This window comes from Helobdella robusta (assembly GCF_000326865.2).
Source record: "Helobdella robusta unplaced genomic scaffold HELROscaffold_26, whole genome shotgun sequence".
NCBI lineage: Eukaryota > Metazoa > Annelida > Clitellata > Rhynchobdellida > Glossiphoniidae > Helobdella > Helobdella robusta.
In genome coordinates this window covers 779,815-799,131 of record NW_008704349.1, presented here as the reverse complement: position 1 = coordinate 799,131, position 19,317 = coordinate 779,815, and the positions used below count along the sequence as shown (strand labels likewise).

Genomic DNA, 19,317 nt, shown 5'->3' with positions numbered 1-19,317 from the left:
GTATATCTATGTATCTAAATAGATATGCTATACTTATACAAATTTTTATATTTGTACATGTATATATATATTATATATTATTTATTTATCATAGGTTTGTTTGTTTTTAAAATGACGCCGTTTTTAGCAAAGAAGTTCAAATTATTAAAATATTGAAATATAAAAAATTAAAATATAATTTAAAAAATATTGAAATAGGATTATTATCTCATTATTACAGTGGTTTTTATTATTATTGTTGTTGAGATTTTTATGGCTTGGAGGTTCAGTCCTGTTTCGCAATGATCGGGTTCGAATGCAAGCGTGCGATTTGATTAAATGGACAAATTCGTAAGGTGATTTGATTTGTGCGTGTGTGAGAGAGAAAGAGATAGAGAGAAAGAAAGAGAGAGAAAGAGAGAGAGAGAGTTTATTGTATTGAGTTCGTAGTTAAAACTTTTTAAATAAATACAAAATACAGAAGTACATTTTTTTTCTCTTCACGAAATGATAATTTAGTGAATTTTTTATTTCGAAATTATGTTTTGAATGTTAAATGGCACCGATACAAATTCAGGCTGTGGTAACAAATTTAGTGGTGACTGTAGTAAAGAAGATGTAGTAATGGTCGTTGTAGTAAGAAGAATGTGGTAGCTGCTCTTGTAGCTGTGAAGAGGATGCAGCAGCTGCATTTGCTGCTGAAAATTTTGTGAAAATATTTTTCATTTGATTTAATTGGTTGTGTAGAAGTTGATTTTTATCGATTTGTTGTTGCAAGTTGTTGAAACTTTGATTTTTTTCGTTTTTTTTATATCAGCAGAAAGAAAAATTGAGGCCGTGATGTTGCCGAGTTTGGTAATAGTGATGACCATTTTGGAATTGGGGGTCGTTGAAGATATGATCCGGTTGAAACTGACCATAAATATTCTCACAATCATTCGGCTGAGAAACTTCATTACTTTCCATCAATGAGGTCTTCAGTTGTTGGGCGAGGCAATTTGTTTGGCGTTCTTCCACTTGCTGATGCAACTTTTTCTCATTTTCTAAATTCAGACTAGCCAGAAATGGCAAACTTATGCAGAGGTTAAGGTATTTTTTATGCTTTCTGAGACGACTTTGTAGCCTTTGTTCCAAGTAGTTCTGAATGCTGCTGCTGAAATATTTCATAACTCTCGGCTCGACCAATAAACTTTTAGTGAATAATTTTTTAACGTTTATTTTGTTCACCAGTGCTTCATCGGTTAGGAGTTTTAGTGAGAAGTTTTTTCTCGCCTTTGTCAAAATTTTTGTCTTGTTATCAGCAGTCAGATTGTTGGTGTGTAAGTTTTTTGATTTCATTTTGTTGTTAGAAAAGTTTGGTAAAGTTTGTAAACTTTGAGGTGGATTTCTTTGGAGTGAACAATCAATCGAGTTAGAGAGTGACACAAAGTTGGGTATTTTTACCTTTTCACCTGTTGATCCCTGGTTTGAGTTGTTCAATCGTTCGTTGCTATTCATAACAGATGCAGGCCGTTGTGTCATTTTGTCGACTGTTTGAGAAAATTTCAAAAACGAGTCTTCATCATTATTTCTCTGGTACAAAATTTCGAGAGTGTCTGAACAGGGAATGGATGCGTTCATGTTGTTTGATTGGAGGGTTTCGGGGTAGAAGTGATCTTGCTGGCAGCTGAAAATGTGTTGCTGGCTGTAAAAATTTTGAGGAAAAAATGGTTGCTGCTGTTGTAAAAATTCAAATTGATTTGTTATACACGGAGACTCGTTCGATCCGTATAAAGGAAGATGACTGGGAAAAAATGACTGTTGTGGAATAAAAAATTGAGTTGGACAATTTTTTTGAAAATCTTGGGAGTGCTGTTGAAGCATGTGTTGTTGTTGTTGTTGCTGCTGCTGCTGTTGGAGTAGCTGCTGCTGCAGAAACTCTTGTTGGTGTCGTTGTTGAAAATCAATCAAGTTCTGTCTGAAGTTTAGATGGTTGTTAGTTACAGGAGTGATGTTTGACAAGTCATGCAAACCGCCACACCAATGAAATTGTTTTTGAGATGACGTTAATTGGTTGCAGTCATGTGGTTGATGATGCTGTCGTTGTTGCTGCTGATGCAGTCTACGCAACTGCCGCTCGTTGGAAAAATCTAGAAACTGATGTTGCCGCTTGTCTACCGAGCCTAATTTCTCTTTCGAGTTTATACTATTGACGATAGTGTCATCGTCGTCGTCGTCGTCGTCACCATCACTCTCATCATCATCATCATCATTATCTTTGTTGGATGCGAGCAAACGAGTTTCGAATTCTTTCATCAGCACTTTAAAGACGATGGATGAAAGAGAAGTATATTTTCTCAGTTTGTTTTTACTGGAATTTTTAAGATTTTTTGAGAAATTGTCAGAGTAGCAATGCCTGTGGTCAATATTTTTAGGTCTGCGTTTCTTTATAAGTTTACCGTTCTCACGGCGTTTGACGTCGCTGCTCACGTGATCGTAAATATCATTTATATTTTTTGATTTGCACTCATTTCTACATTTGAAAATTTCCGATAGAAATCTCTCTGCTAGTGTTTTCTTATTCAAACTTGATTCTTTTTTGAGGAGTTTATTCATCATCTTTTTTGGCGATGTTTTTCCATTTTTCCCGCGGCTTACAACTTTTAGAATGGAGCGACGAAGGGTTAGGTCGGAATTGCAAGTAGCAGTTTTGGCAGTTGGATTTGCATTTTTCGCATTTTTTGAGATCTTTGTTGACGATTTTGTGGCTAAAAGAGCATTGCAACCTGCTGCTGACTCGATTTGAAAGTTTATAGTCTGTGTGGAGACAGTGTTCATTTGGATTGATTTGCATTTCGAAGTCTGTTTTGATGGCGTTTGTAAAGTTTCTGGTTGTTGGCGGTGTTCGGATGTTGTCGCTGCTGTCGTTGTTGCAAACGTCGACGTTGTTGCGATGGAAGTTGCTGACGAGTTTGCAGCAGTTGTTGGTGTCATGTTGGCAAATGTACTTGAAATTTTTGTAGTCTCGTGAGAAATGGGTAGTAGTAATTGTTGTTGTTGTTGAGGTTGTTGTTGTTGTAGTATTGAGGTTTTATCAGATAAATGTTGTTGTGTCCGGTTTAATTTTTGATTTGAACTTTGTCTATATGGCTCTAGTTTTAAACTCTTTTCACGATTTTTTCTTTCTTTCATATCCACAAATTCATACTTTCGATTTAGTTGGTTGTTCGGAACATCATTTTTAACATTATCAGAAATAGTTTTGAAATTTTTCTGCTTTGGTTCTCGTTTCGCCTTTCTATGCTTCTCTTTACGACGATCAGTTTGTACATTGGGCCCGAGAAGTTTGCGCAAACGATTGAAAAATGATTTTTCACCGCGCGCGTGCTTCGAGTCCCCGTGTCTTGAAATCATTTTTTTCGTTGAAGTTGGAATACTTTCTGGATCTTCGTCTTGAAAGATGTGCCGCTGCTTTTTGTGACAGTCAATAATTTCTTCATCTAAACTTTCAGGTATAATTTCTTTTGATTTGTTCGCCTGTTCGCCCCTTTCTAAGTTGGAGGCTGTAAGTTTCTTCAATTCCAAATTTGCACCGCGTGATTGCAATGTTTTAAATCCATCATTTGCTTTGCTTTTTCGTTTAAATATGCTTATTAATATTGTCAGGAGTTTATTTTTTTTCTTTTTTTTCTGCCCAACGTCTGTAGATTTTTTGACAAAATTTGACGGATTCTGAAACCAAACAGCATCATTCAAAGTTAATAGTAGTTCATTAGCATTTGAAATTTTGGGACATTTTGAAGATACTGTCAATAAATCTGAAAGAATGAAATTTGAAACGTGTGCGTTTTGAGGCTCATGACGTTGCTTCATTGACGATGGAGTCGGTGGTGGTTGAATTGGTCTTGGTGGTTTTTTTAAAAGGGTCGACGATTCCGTTGGCGATGATGGTGGTAGTATATTTCGAGTTGATTGTGACGGCGATAAATTATTTTGCTGTGGTAATTGTAGCGGATGTGGTAACTGCTGTTGTGGCTGTTGTGGTTTGTGATTATAATGTTCTTGTTGCAAATTTCCACGATGAAATGGTTGTTCTTGCAAAGACGGTAGTGTTAGTTTTTCTGTTATGTCCTGATATCTCAATGCTCCCACTTCAATATTCTTTGTGTCATCTTTTAGATCATTAGGCTGCCTTAACGGATTTGGTTGTTGTTGATGAATGGTATTTATTTGTTTTATTTCTACAGAAGATTTATCATTTTTTAGTTGTTGCTGTTCATGCTGGAGACCATGTTGTTGTTGCTGCTGTTGTTGCTGCTGTTGTTGCTGCTGTTGTTGCTGCTGTTGTTGCTGCTGTTGTTGTTGTTGCTGCTGTTGCAGTTGTGGTTGCAGTTGTTGTTGTTGCAGTTGTTGTTGCTGTTGTTGTTGTTGCGTCAGTTTTAGCTGCTCCGAATCCTGTTTTAGTTGGTTGCTGTTTATTGGCTGATCCAAATGTTGTTGTCTGGTAATTTGTTGGTCCATTTGCTCTGGTATAAATTGCCGTTTGGATGTTGGACCTTCTTGAGTATGATAACTCAGCCGTCTTGCTTCATCGTCGTTTTGTAGTTGCGTGTGTGGCTGTTGTGATTGCTGCTGCTGCTGTTGCTGCTTGTTTGTTTGTTCTTGTTTGTGACTTTGAAGTGATTTATTTTGGATGTTGTCAGTTGCTGGTTGTGGAAGTTGTCTTTCTTGTTTTTGTTGCAGAAGTAGTAGCAGCGATTGTTGTAAAAGTTGTTGGGAGTTGGTTGACAAATCAGCGTCAGTAATGTTTCGTTGGACATTTTGTTGTGTGTTAAATTGTTGTTGTTGTTGTTGGTCGTTAGGTTTTAGTAGGCTTTGTTGCTCTACAATTTGTGGATGTATGCAGAATTGTTGTTGCTGTTGTGTAGTTTGTTGCTTTTGTGGCTGTAGTAATGATAGTTCTTGTGGTTGTTGTGGTAATAGCGATGGTTGTGGTGTAGTTAGTCGGTTGCCATTGTACGTACAACTATTAATTATTTTTTGACGTATTTCGGTTTCGACTGGCTCACATTGTTGCGAATGTTGTTGAATTTGAAGTTTCTGAAACATTTCGATTAATTGTTGTAGTTGTTGTTGGGGCTGTTGTAGTTGTTGGTTATAAAGCTGTGAATACTGTTGTTGATGTTGTAGTTGTTGATGTTGTAGTTGTTGATGTTGTAGTTGTTGATGTTGTAGATGTTGATGTTCTAGTTGTTGTTGTTGTAATAGTTGTTGTTGTTGCTGTAGTTGTTGTTGTTGTAGTAGTTGTAGTTGTTGTAGTTGTTGTTGATGGGTATAATTTTGTTGCGGAAATTGTTGAAAGTTTATCTCTAGCTGCTTATTTATCTGCAACAAATCATCAAAGTTTGCTTCTTCATTTGTTGGATGCAGCAGCTGCTGTAACTGCTGCAAATCTTGTTGATGTATTATAGTTTCATCAATCTCCACAGCATTAATTGTTTCCCCTGTCTTTATTTCGTCAGTCTGTCTGGAGAATATTGAGTCCGAATTGATGTTATCTAATGACGAGGATGTAGTCAGGCGTTCATTGCTGTCTTCTGATTTTTTCTAAAAAATTTTGTTTGTTTGTTTGTATTAATGATTAAATAACTTAAAACAAACTTGAAAAACACAAATTTTCTATGTCTAATCGAATTCTACGTCTGTCAGAGTTCATGATTACAGAGAATAAATTATAAAATGATATTAACCCTTGAAATTTTTTGAGATGGCAGCGAAGACTGTTTGGCGACATCTAGACTACTATCTTCTCCAGCAAGATTGGAAATTTCTATCTTACAGGTACCACCAAAATCCTCATTTACCTCCCAGAGACTCGATTGATCAGAGGTTGTAGTAACAAATTTTGATTCTGAATTTGTGGCTAATGGCGTTTTGGATACATTGACGCTATTTTCAGCTATTTTTTCACTAGTTTTTTCATCTAAATCTTCATTTAGTAAGTTAGTAGTCACTTGTGATAGAGTTTGAGAATGAAAGAGAGAATTTTCGGGCTTCAAATGTAGATATGGCAATTCATTTTGAGGTAACATTACATGGTTTTCTTGAAACTCTTGACATTTATTTAAATATTTTTTTACTCTATTAATGTCATACTCTATTAGATTGAGTTGTTTTGTTTGTTCCTGGTTTATTTCTTCTTGCTGTATTTCTTGCTGCTGATGTTGTTGTATATGTTGTTTGGTTGGTTGTGCTAGATTGTGTTGGCTATGGCATTGATGTTGTTGTTGACGTTGTTGTTGTTGTTGACGATGGCATTGATGTTGTTGTTGTTGTTGATAGTGTTGATGTTGCTGTTGATATTGTTGACGTTGTTGTTTTGTTTGTGTGTCTGAAACATTTCCAACAATTTCATCTTCATCGTCACAAATTTGCTTTCCTTGCAGGCTAATAGCATCTGCATTTTTAACGTTCGTCGTTGAAAAATTTTCATCAAAGCGTTCCTCATTAGTGGATTTTCTTATTGGCCTCTTGATTGTAGTAACAGAACTCGATGTAGATACAGATGGTACGGAAGACTTTATTGATAAATTTTCTATTGATGACTGTCCAGAATTTATTGACAAAAGTTGCGACATTTTAGTAACTGCTGAGACATCTGTCTGAGACATTTTCGTAGTTGTCAAATCTATTGTTAATGGCTTTAGGCACGATTCTGAGACGTCACATAATGGCGTATTGACGTCTGAGATTAATGGTGATTTACTTGGTGAAAAATTTTTGTAAAATGATGAAACTTTTGAGTCGAGTTCTTTAGTTGGAATTTTAGTTTCTATCGAATAGGTTGAATCCTTGACATCGTTTATTGTTGAAGGACTTTTAGAAATTGAATTTGATTGGCTGGATTTGGTGTGTTTTAAATTTTGATTCTGAATGGCTTTCTGTTTCATTGATTTCTTACTCATAGATTTTACTAGATCTAGCAGCTTTGCGAGCAATATTTTTTCGATCGAGTTTTGTTTTTTTGCTTGCTTAGGGAGGTGAAAATTTTGTTGTTTAAAATTATTTTCTTTACTTTTTGAAACTTTCGTCGATGAAATTTGGTGATGATTTTGAATTGAAAGATTGTGCTTTCGTTCGTTCGGTACATCTAAATAATTCTGTTGAATCATTTTTGCATCCTTAGTCACCTCTATAGTTTCACTTGTCAGCGTTGTGGAATCCAAATCTACAGCTTTTAGAGAGGTAGTTGGTTTTTTTTCGCCCGAAGATAGCAACGTTGTTTCCAAAGACGACACTGATGTTTTATTAGTTTGGACGGCTGCAACTGATTCTGTAAAAATTTTCGTCTCAGAAATTGTTTTGTCTTCTGCCAGAGTTAGCTTGAGTTTCTTCATTTGCGTGGCTTTTTCAATAGGAGACGAGAATGAAAATGTTTTAGGCGGTGATGCCAAACTATTTGGTGACAGCGGCAATGGTGGTTTTTTTGAAATTTCGTTCAGTTTAGCATCCGGACTTCTTCTTACTAGAACTATTTGCGATGATGAAGTCTCTTTTTCTATCGAATTCTTTGGGGCTCTCCCATCTTCCAATGTCTCAACTGTGGCTGTTTTTGCTACCACGTCGTTGTCAGGGTATGATACGCCACAAGTTGGGAGTACGTGTATGAGAGATGGAATCAGTGATTTTGCACGAGTCTTTGAAGACGGCGATGGATTTAGAGCTTTAGAATATGCGCTTTTTAATTTTTTTAATGCAGCGCCGTTCAGCAGGTCAATTTTTTGGTCATTGCTGGTTGAAATTTGTTTTTCAATTTTATCAATCGTATATCCGTAAACTTTATTTTCACAAAATTGTTGGTTGTCCATATCATTTTCAATTTTAACCGCTTGATTTTTACCAAAGTAGTTGACGAAAAAGTCATCAGCATTGTCGACGTTATTATCGTTTATAGAGTTATTTTTATGTTTAAGTTTTGAGAATATGTCGTCGAAGTCATTAAATTTGGAATTGGTAGAAGTTGAGCAAGATTTTTGAGCTGCTAGTAAGCTGTTAACTGAGGTGTTGGAATGTTTTCTTGGATTGCAATCGGTTATGTCTCGGATTGGCGTTATTTGTGAATTCTTTTTATTGAAAAAATTATCTTCATTGATTGAGTTGCTGTGAATTTTTGAGAAACGCTCGATAAAATCATCGTTGTCGGCATTGCCGTCCCAATCATTCTTCACTATGCCGATGCTAGCAGGTATAATCTTTTCATTAAACTCGTTATTTTTATGAAGTTGGATGATATCAGGAGAAAATTTACTCCCATCGTCAAAATAAAAATCCGTATTCAACCCGTAGATGCTGCTGTTTAATTTCTTGCCATCACTGTTTTCTGGATCTCCATCCGATTTGGTAAGTTTCCGACCGGAGGTAACAGCTTCGCATATATCCAATCCTTTTCCCTCGAATACGTTCAACTTTTTAATTGGATCCTGTTGAGATAGATTGCTACGTACGATCTTTAAACTCTGATCTCGTTCGATTGGCTGATTTCTATATGACGTCATTGTTTGAAATTGTTTTTTTATCAATTCTATAGATGGCTCTTGAACTTTGTCAGCTGGATCTGGGGACACGGAGAAGGAGGTAGGAAAGTGAGGGTGTGAAGGTGTTGGTGATTTGTTATCGATAAAATTCCTGCTGCTGCTGCTGACCATCAATGGCGGTGGAGAAATTTCTAGATTTTGTAGATGTCTGATGTGTGGCCGGTCGTCATTATGCTTCCATTCAAGTTCGGATCCTATCAACTGATTGAAAATATTTTCTAAATATTGATTATTTTTTTCTGAGTTAACATTTTTGTAGTTAACTTGTGGTTGTTGTTCTAGCGACTTATGCATACTTGCATCATTTTTAAACGGCTGCTCAAAATTCCCATTCGCAATTTGCTGTTTCTGGTGTAGATAAAGCTGATGGTGATCATAATCTGATTTGTTTTGCTGAAAATCATTTTTTAAATTCTGCTCAAAATTTAAATTATTGCCAAATGTATTTTCTTTAATTGCGAATTTTTCATCAACGCCTTGGGACGTTAGTGAAATGGACGTTGCAATTGTTCCGTAGAGGCTCGATGCTATGAACTGGTCTGCCTCGGATGTCAACGCTGATATGCTATCCTTTGGTAATGACTTTTTTGAGGGGATCATAGTTGTCTCCGACTCTTTCAAATTGCCCGATGATTCTGATGGCAAGTCGTTAGATAAGCAGAAATTTGTGTTAGACGATGGGGGTGTTGTTTCTTTCGAATCGTGCGTTAGATCATCTGTCGTCATCGTCGCTTCAGAGGCCGGTTGGTTGGTTACGGCTTTGCAGGATGTTATCCCGCTTGCACTGGTTTCAATCGTTATTGAAGAATCACTTGAAGAGGAAGAGGATGTTGGCTGGTATTTTTTGGAATTATCCGTTTTGCTGGATGAATTTGTCGTTGCTGGTGTTTTAGTTTTAGTGCCTGTCTCGCCGTCGTCGTGTTTGGTGGATGTCTGATTGGCTGATGATGATTTTGTCGCGAAAGATGGGTTTGATCGGTTCGCGTTGCCAGATTTCCGCTTAAAATTTGGTCGAACTTTTTGCAAATTATTTTTACATCCTCTATTCGTTATTGCCTTTGTAGGTAATGTTGGATTTTTTGTTTTTTGTTGTTTCTTTGAGATTTTTGCTGGAGGTGGTTTTTTATTTGTAGATTTTTTTATATTCACTTTTTCTGTCAAATTTTGATTGGTTTTGGATGTTAACTTACAATTGGGACGATTACTTACTGAATCGGTTCTTACTGGGTCGGTTCTTACTGGGTCGGTTCTAACCGGATCGGTTCTTACCGGATCGCTTCTTACCGGATCGCTTCTTACTGTATAGGTTAGTTCTTCGTTAAAACTACCAACATCTTTTGATGATGTTGTTATAAATTTTTCAGTTTCTTCTGTACCTAGAGCATCAGACATTTTTTCATCCATTTTCGGAAACGAAACGATATCATTGAGGCTATGTGACGACTTATTCTTTGCAGCCATGGAAATTTTACTAGCTCTTTTAACTAGACCTTTCTCAAAAACATTGTTGTATAAATTTTTATCCGATTGAAATAATTTTTGATATTCTTCAGTTATGAAGTCTGGATGAAGTTGAATCTGCGAATAAACTCGAGTCGTCGATAATATCCTTGTTAGCCAGTTATCATGATGCTGTAGGTGTTCGATGATGACGTCATCATCTACGTCATCGCTATTGTGGTCAGTTTCTGGTTGGTCATCATCGTCATCGTTCCCGAAGTTCAGATGGCACTTGTTAATGCCTCTAGACGGGTTAAATTCTGACAATGCTTCAATTTCGCTGTTGCTGTGAGCATCGATTCTACCTACTACAATAGTGTCGTCCTTTCTATATGTTTTACTGAAATCTTCATCAAAAAAATTACTCCCCACTTCCAGAAATAAGTGAAATAATTCATTATCGTGATAATTTTTCTCAAATTCTTGAAAAAATTCAGCACAATCTTGTTTATTGTTGGAGACAATTGTAACGTTACAGCTCGACTGCACCACTCGTATGTTGGTCCGTATCTCTGAGTTGTTATTTTTCAGCCTATGCACTTTTTTTTCATTCATATTGTTTTTATCATTTGAACAATTTTATTTGAATTAGTATGTTGCAATTTGTTGTTTAATGCTAATAAGATGGTATTGTTTTTTGTTTTACTGAGTCTGTATCGGTTGTTTATTTTTGGTGTTTGTCAAGTTTTTGTTTACAAAATTTGAGTTTATGACGTCGGCAAAGAATAAAAAAACGTGGTTGCATAGATGAAGTTTTTTTGGCCGAATTATACTTTGAAAATTACTTCTAGCACTAACAACAACAATAATAAAAATAGCAACAGCAACATTAATAGAAACTATTATTTTTATTTACTAATACATCTTTCGTTTTTGTTGAGTTTTGTTCGATCTTTCATTCAAAAGCAGAACAAATCATCATCGTTCACTTCTCTTCAATTCTCTTCAATTTTTCACTTTTAAATTTGCATATTTTTTCTGATCACAACGATTTCAAGTCGAATCCATTTTGAATGAAAGCCTGTTCCACCTCTTTTTGGGCGATACCATTCAAAGAACGAAGGGGTGATCGGCATGGCCCGCCATAAAATCCATTACAATCCAGTGAATGCTTTAAGCCTGGAACACTATAACGACGGGTTACCTGAAAAATTATTTGAAGAAGAAGAAGATGATGATGATGATGATGATGAGAGTGAGAGGGTGACAGCAATTTCTGACGATGATGAAATATATGAACGAACATGATGAACAACATAAATAAAAACAACAACAACATCAGAACAAAACAACAATCTTGACAAAATGACCACAAAATAACAGCTGTGAAATGACTGACAGCTTGGCCGGGCTCTACTAATTTCTGCTGCAGTACTACAGCTTCATCCATGTGACCGCCAATGAATAACTCGTACAATCTGCAAACTTCGTCACCCAAAACATTCGCCAGGGCGCAAATCCCACCAACGCTACCTAAATTTTGACATCATCATCATCGTCGTCGACGTCATCGTCATAATCATTCAACATTTTCATCCAACATTTTCATCGTCATCACCTTCATCACTGTTACAATCACAAAAAACAGTGTCACCATCCCCCTTACCGTCACAATCACAACCAACCACATCATCATCATCATCATCATCGTCTTCGTCATCACCATCATCGTTCCCTAACCAAGAGCTAGAGCAGGGTAGAGAAACCCCGCTGAACCGGCTAGAACCTGAAATTGACTGTCTCTTGTTTTATAAACTATGTCCGCCATTTTGCTCAGCTATTGTTGTTATTATTATTATTATTAGTAGTAGTAGTAGTAGTAATAGTAGTAGTGTAGTAGTAGTAATAGCAGTAGTAGCAGTATTAATACGGTATAATGCCTAAACTTACATCTCCACCGCTATCTTTCAATCCGATGATGTTTGGATGCTCCGACAACCTCGTCACCAGGTTCGAATCCATGTCGATGCCAGTGTTCCCAGGCATGTTATATAGGATCAAGGGTTTTTCTATCGAGTCCGCCACCTAGCAGTTGGGGATGAAATCATTTTTTTGATTTCAAGTATGAATTCGTTTCGTGAATTGTGTTTTTGGAGGTTTTCAGGTACTGAAACTATCAATTTTCATATTGAGAATTTTGACTGTATATAAAGCTGGTTATACACAAGTATGTAAAAATTTGACAAAAAAATGAGCAACACCACCACCACCATCATCATCATCAACAGAATGACGTCATCAACAGCAATCAACAACAACATCGCAACCGACTTTAATGTAGTGCTGATATAGCGCTTCAGTATTCATTCCACTTTTGAAGTAGCAGGGAGTTAGTATGAGCAGTGCGTCGGCACCCGCTTTCGCCATTTCGTTGCTCAAATTGATCGTAGCCATTGTTGCTGTTTTTGTAATGATGACGTCATTACGACTTCATCATTGTTGATTATCACGTGATTATCATCGTGTGATCACCATCATCAATACTAAGTCATTGTCACATAATACCATCCTCCCATCAATAGTTACATACTTGGCCATCGTCAATCACGCTATCAATAAATTTCTACCGCGTCATGGTCACGTGATTGTAAATTCGTTATTACGTCATCACCATCCATCCATCTATCTTACACTCGCATCCACTTCCGGCAATGATGAGTTGGTTCTTATTGGCCAGTCTCCTGGCGGCAACCACCATGCTGATTTTCTCTGATTCGCTCATATACACGCTCTCTCCGTTCGTGCCCATCACAACATACCCTTGTTGGATGGATGAATGAATGAATGAATGAATGAATGAATGAATGAATGAATGAATGAATGAATGAATTAATTAATGAATTAAGGAATTAATGAATGAATTAATGAATGCAGGAGTTGAACTTAACCATTAATTTGTTAACTGAAAAAGTCGATTAATTTTGTAATTAATTATGTGTAAACGATCAATGGAAAGACAATTAACAAATATTTCAAATGAGAACCTTTAAAAGGCTTAGAGTTCCACTTATCAAAATTCTCCTTCAACTTTTCATAATCTATATCTTCACCGTCGGTCTTAAACGGTGTCGGTATTGGTGGGAATATACCGGATAGATCGATATTCGCTTTCTTCTCTGCCATCTCCATCATGAACCCAGACGTTATCTGAGGCGTGAAGCTACTCTTTCTACCGAACATGCAAGTTTGAAATGAAAGTCTCGTAAAGATCTCTTTAAATATTGCACAGTATTTTAAAGTGAACGGTTTCATATTATATCATATGTGCTATATATTTGTTTTATAGTTAATTGAATTAAAGTTACACTTCAATCAATTAATTAAATAATTAAGTAATTTAATAACTTAATACTATTTAAGTATTCCTTGAACGGCAATGGAATATTCGCAAATAACATTTAAAAATAACCAACCTTGTATAAATACGGGTATTTAGTTGATATAATAATAAATAAATAAATAAACACATATATTTATCTCAATTATTTTTTAAACAAATGCCGATAAGATCTTAAACAGAATTATGTATGTAAGAGTTTATGTATGGTATATATGTGTGTGTAGACATGTATGTATGTATGTATGTGTGTATGTTTGTGTGTATGTATATATGTTTGTATATGTGAATGCATGTACGTATGTGTGTGTGTGTATTTATGTATGTATGTGGGTATATAGGTATGTAAAACAGTTGGACTTTGATTATTTATAATAAGGATATTTATTCTCTGTAACGTATCAGCTACTATATTTATAAAAGTGTTAAATTTCAACCTATTTTAAATAAACTAATAAAATTTTTGTTGAATAAATGTTGTGAATTGTGAATCAATCATTAAATTAATTAAAAATTGCTCCATAACTCAAAATTTGATCCAGAAATGAATGGATCTGCGTGACACAAATTTAAAAACACGCCCATTTAAAGTTTTAACCAATTTACTTTTAAACATTAACCACATGAAAACAAACATTAAAAAACTGATTAGGGAAGGTGATCAATTTGTTTTTGTTAAGAAATAAAGAAATATTGAGTAAATAAAATAAAAAAAATTAATTAAATAAATAAACTCCAAAATGAAACGATCCAGTAACAAAAATTGCCCACATTCCATGGTGTGTAACTGCAAAATTTTTCAATTTATTTTTTTAATATTTTTATGTTTTTATGTTTAAAATTTATATATTATAATAAATAAATAATGTCATATTTGTATTAATTTTTATTTTAATTATTCATTAATTTTAATTAAAAATTAAATAATGATCTTTTTTATTTTTTCTTTCAATCATTTATTCATTCATTCTTAACATTTTATAGAAAAAACCAAAATTTTTATCCTAAAAAAAAAAAGCAACTGTCTTTGAGCTCTTTGACATTACAATTATTTTAAATATAAATTATAACTTATTTATAATTTTGAATATTTTTATAATATAATTCATTTTACTACTCTCACCCAAACACCAAGGAGTCCAACTACAACAACATAGATACAAAAACAGCGGAGATATTGTTAAAGCATACGAAAACCTTTGCATACACATGGTTCAATTTGCAAGCTCAGAAGAGAAAATATTTTAAAAAATTTGACAAAAAAATTTCACTAAACGACGAAGAACAATCTAAATTGGAACTACAAGTAAATAAATAACAGTGATATCTGTAATAGTGTTATATATTCCTATTTCATCATTTTTTAATTGTAATTAATTTTGATTATTATTATATTTCCTCACTAAGAGTGAAGCTAAGAGTGTCCAAGATAAATGGCTCTTGGGACTGATAGGAAAGATATTAAAGTAGATAATTCATTCATAATTTGTCATAATAAATTCATAATTTCATAAATTAATATTGTAAAATTATATGAGAATGGCAAAAATTACATTAATAAGAATGACAATGGCCACAACGACAATAATAATATTACTACAGAGACATACAGTCAGAGGATAGAGCCGACCTGGTTAGGTGTATTTCATCTGGGGGTCAATATGGCGGCTGTATTCGAAGCCAGCCCGACCATCAGGGTAGGATGAGAAGGATCGACTGTTTGAGACAGGTAGAGGGTTTATTATTATTATTATTATTATTATTATTATTACTGCTAAAAATAATTATAAAAATATTTTTTTATTATTGTTGCAGTCAGATAAAATTTGGCGGCTTGATCTTGTGATGGTTATTTTGTTCAGGGCTGTGCCGCTAGAAAATACGGATGGAGAGAGGGTATGTTATTATTGCTATTGTTATTATTATTGTTGTTGATATTATAATAATTATAACAATAATAATTAATAATAAAACTAAACAACAATAATGATAATAATAATATTAACAATTTAAAAGGTTGTTCGAACTTCAACGTGCAAGAGGGCGCTATGTATTAATCCCCATCACATATTAGTTGAGTGTCGAGAACTTGATCTATTTATAGCCCTCAGGCTGCCTATGCCGTTGAGTTAGTGACGACGACGACGACGACGATGTTGTTGATGATGATGATGTTGTTGATGATGATGATGTTGATGATGATGTTGATGATGATGTTGTTGATGATGATGTTGTTGATGATGATGATGTTGATGATGATGATGTTGATGATGATGATGTTGATGATGATGTTGTTGTTGCTGATGATGTTGTTGTTGATGTTGTTGTTGCTGATGATGATGATGATTTATTCCAAGTTTTTTTTTCTCTTACCAACAGAGTCGACGAAGACAATGACGACTCCATCAAAAGATATTGTAATGGCTAACTCATATGATGTCGATGAGTTAATTGTCAACAATAATCATAACTACGTTGATGATGGCGGTTGCGCTGGCGGTGACGTCATTGCTCTTGGTGACGTCAGCGCCAACGACGACGACAACAACAACAGTAAAATCAACACTACTGATGAAGTAATTGATGTTGTTGGTTTAGATAAAACTCCTCAAAAACATCAACAGCACCAAGAACCACAGCAGCTGCAGCAACCACAGCAGCTGCAGCAATCACAGCAGCTGCAGCAGCTGCCGCAGCTGCAGCAATCACAGCAGCTGCAGCAGCTGCCGCAGCTGCAGCAACAACAGCAGCTGCAACAACAGCAATTGCAACAACAATTCATTTTGCTAAAGCCTCAAAAACAGAACGAAGATTCACAAATACAACAACAACAATACATTATACAACAATTAAACCAACAACAACAACAGCAGCAGCAGCAGCAACCACAAATGCTACACATTTGCTTGCATAATTTGAACGCCCCCTCTAGCAATAATAACGATGACGATGTCAGGAATGTGAAAAACTACAATAACAACAACATTAACATTAACAACAACAACAACAACAACAACAGTAGCAACAATAGCAAACTTTTAATCATATCATCATCATTGTCGTCGTCGTCGTCACCATCATTATACTCAACTGCAACAACAACAACAGCAACAGCAGCCCATCCTCCAAAATTTTCATCATGTTTTTCATCATCATTGTCGCCATCTGTTATCATTCGACAGCCATTTATATTACCACCACCATCGTCGTCGTCATCATCACTACCTACATCATCATTATCATCGTCATCATCTCTTCTAAGAAAAAGAACCTACAATGTAAATGGACAGATAAGTCGATTTTAAAATTGAGAGAGGGAGTTTGAAATTGAATTAACTTTTGAAAACGATTTTTAAACATTTGAAAATTGCTTCAATGATAATAATACTAATAAATAAATAAATGATAATAATAAATAAATAATAATAAAAATAAATAAATAATAATAATAACTAATAGTAACAACAGATGTGCCAACTCAGCGCTATTAATTTTAATTATTTACCTTACTTTTCAGCACACAGTCCAGAGGATGAATGACCGCGATTTCAAAAGCACGAGAGTTAACGACGATGATGACGCAATGATGACGTCATTTGATACAACTACTACTGCAGCAGCAGCGGCTACTACAACTACCACAACAGCGGCCTCAGCAACGACTTCAATGATGACCAAAAGAATTAGAAGAATTACCGTATCTGGGGTTGAAGACTACAACAACAGCATCAACAACCACAACAGCGATTATTATTATGATAATTATAATATAATTAATAATGATATAATTAATAATAATAATAATAATAACATCAATATCAGTAATCCTAATATAGCTTCTAGCGTTCATCACTTCAGCATCAATGACAAAAGGACTGGTGAGATTTTATTCTTGACAATATCAGTTCAATTAAAAATGTCTATTATTTAATTATCAAATTATTTATAATATAATTAAGATTTATAGCTAATGTTAATTATTATTAATAATTATTTTTTATCACATTTTTCCCTCCAAAATTCAGATATCCTAAGCTTGTCTCGCTCTGATAGGCTGGAAGGGTTCAAGCCCGTCCAATCGCCGTCAAGGAAATTTCAAATGGGCGGAGCTAATTCTAAAAATAACTTAATTTTTAATAGCATTAGCGGCAATAATATTAACAATAATGATACTCATAACGGTAATAATAATAATAATAATAATAATAATAATAATAATGTAAGCCATAACATTGCAAATAACATTAATAACGATAATGTAATTAACATTAACAACAACAATTATAATAATAATACTATTACTACTACTGACAATAATAATAATAATAATAATAATAATAATAATAATAATAATAATAGTATAAATAATAATAGCAACAACGCAGTCAGCTTTATTGTCAATAAGAATTTCATCTATCACTACCCAGACTACAACATCGGTGTCAACAATAGCAATAATAATAATAATAATAATAATAATAATAATAATAATAATAATAATGATAATAATAATAATAATAATGATAATAATAATAATGATAATAATAATAATAATAATAATGCCGATGATGATAACGTCATTATGGATGTCGTCAACAGATCGTATAGCTATAAAAGTAAATGATAAAATATTAATTTTTATTATTATTACTCTGATTATTTTATTATCATTATTATTGTTATTGTGATGATGGTGACGATGACGATGAGGATAGTAAAATAGTTACGCGATCATTTTTTTCTACTTTTCAGCTGACTTTTCTTCGCTACTGACTCGACAGGGGATCGTAATCATCTCTCCGACATCGTCATCATCATCATCGCAGCCACTATTCTCATCAGCAGCAGCAGAAGCGGCGACAGCAGCAGCGGCAGAAGCGGCGACAGCAGCAGAAGAAGCGGCGACAGCAGCAGAAGAAGCGGCGACAGCAGCAGCAGAAGAAGCGACAGCAGCTTCGCGTCAATCGTCGACGTTATCATCGTCATTATTCCAACTGTCGCCATCCTTTACATTGCCACTTTTATCATCGTCGTCGTCGTCATCATCGCGGCCACCATCATTATCACTACCGCTAGCATCATCGTCGTTATCATTGTCGCCCGGACTGCTATCATCACCTATGTTGATCGAACAGTCTAGAACTTTGGCCACGCAGTTGAATTTGTTATCGCAGAATATTAATATGCAGCAGGTTGTTTTCAAGATTGACTGATTTGTAGTTGTTTGTTATCTGATTGTTTGCTGGTGTGTTGGTTAGTTGATCGATTGATTGATTAAATGAATAACTTTTACTGATTTATTAAATAATTGCATGGTTGACTGGCAGACTTACCGACTGGATTGATTGACTGATTGGATTGATTGACTGATTGGATTGATTGACTGATTGATTAAATGATGTTGCGATGTTTCTCCCCATAGCAGATTTTCATCCCGGTCCAACTGCCCCTCAAACTTAGCAACAACAACAACATGAACAACAACAACAACAACATGAACAACAGCAGCACGACAGTCACCAACGACAACAGCGTATCTCCAATCAGCAGCCTAAACTTTTTCGACAACCAAATCTTCTTATTCCCGACTAACAACAACAACAACATCTTCAACAACAACAACAACATCTTCAACAACAACAACAACAACATCTTCAACAACAACAACATCTTCAACAACAACGACGAAAATCCAAGTCCAACGACATTAAACAACAACTACTACAACCACAACGGCAACAGTGGCAGCAGCAGCAGCAACAACAACAGCAGCAAAAAATCTCCAAATCAGACATCGTCGCCATCTTCCATGACGACGATTTCCATCTCTCCATCATCAAAGAGTACCCCAACACCCAGGTCCACACCGACTCAAAGATGGTTGACACCGTTCTGCTTGGAGGATAGCGAAGCGAGTGCTTGCTCGGA

The 19,317-nt window shown here is 35.1% G+C and overlaps 3 protein-coding genes across 3 annotated transcripts; 1 reads left to right on the top strand and 2 right to left on the bottom strand.

The window, feature by feature from the left end:
* Positions 1-552: 552 nt before the first annotated feature.
* HELRODRAFT_173319 (hypothetical protein) lies at positions 553-10,607 on the bottom strand (the record flags this gene model as incomplete). Its single annotated transcript, XM_009019934.1, has 3 exons — positions 553-677; positions 897-5,565; positions 5,709-10,607. 3 exons carry the CDS (start codon positions 10,605-10,607, stop codon positions 553-555), a joined length of 9,693 nt encoding a protein of 3,230 aa, XP_009018182.1.
* Positions 10,608-11,034: 427 nt separating this feature from the next.
* HELRODRAFT_157064 (hypothetical protein) lies at positions 11,035-13,181 on the bottom strand (the record flags this gene model as incomplete). The annotated part of the gene is made up of 7 exons (XM_009019933.1): positions 11,035-11,196; positions 11,392-11,525; positions 11,733-11,829; positions 11,943-12,077; positions 12,324-12,451; positions 12,684-12,812; positions 13,037-13,181. The coding sequence occupies 7 exons, from the start codon at positions 13,179-13,181 to the stop codon at positions 11,035-11,037; spliced, it is 930 nt and encodes a 309-aa protein (XP_009018181.1).
* Positions 13,182-14,560: 1,379 nt separating this feature from the next.
* Positions 14,561-15,522, top strand: HELRODRAFT_80234 (hypothetical protein; the record flags this gene model as incomplete). The annotated part of the gene is made up of 5 exons (XM_009019932.1): positions 14,561-14,695; positions 14,797-14,855; positions 14,992-15,118; positions 15,205-15,285; positions 15,406-15,522. Coding segments are annotated over 5 exons (519 nt in total), but the record flags the coding sequence as incomplete, so codon positions are not given.
* Between the last annotated feature and the right edge of the window lie 3,795 nt (positions 15,523-19,317).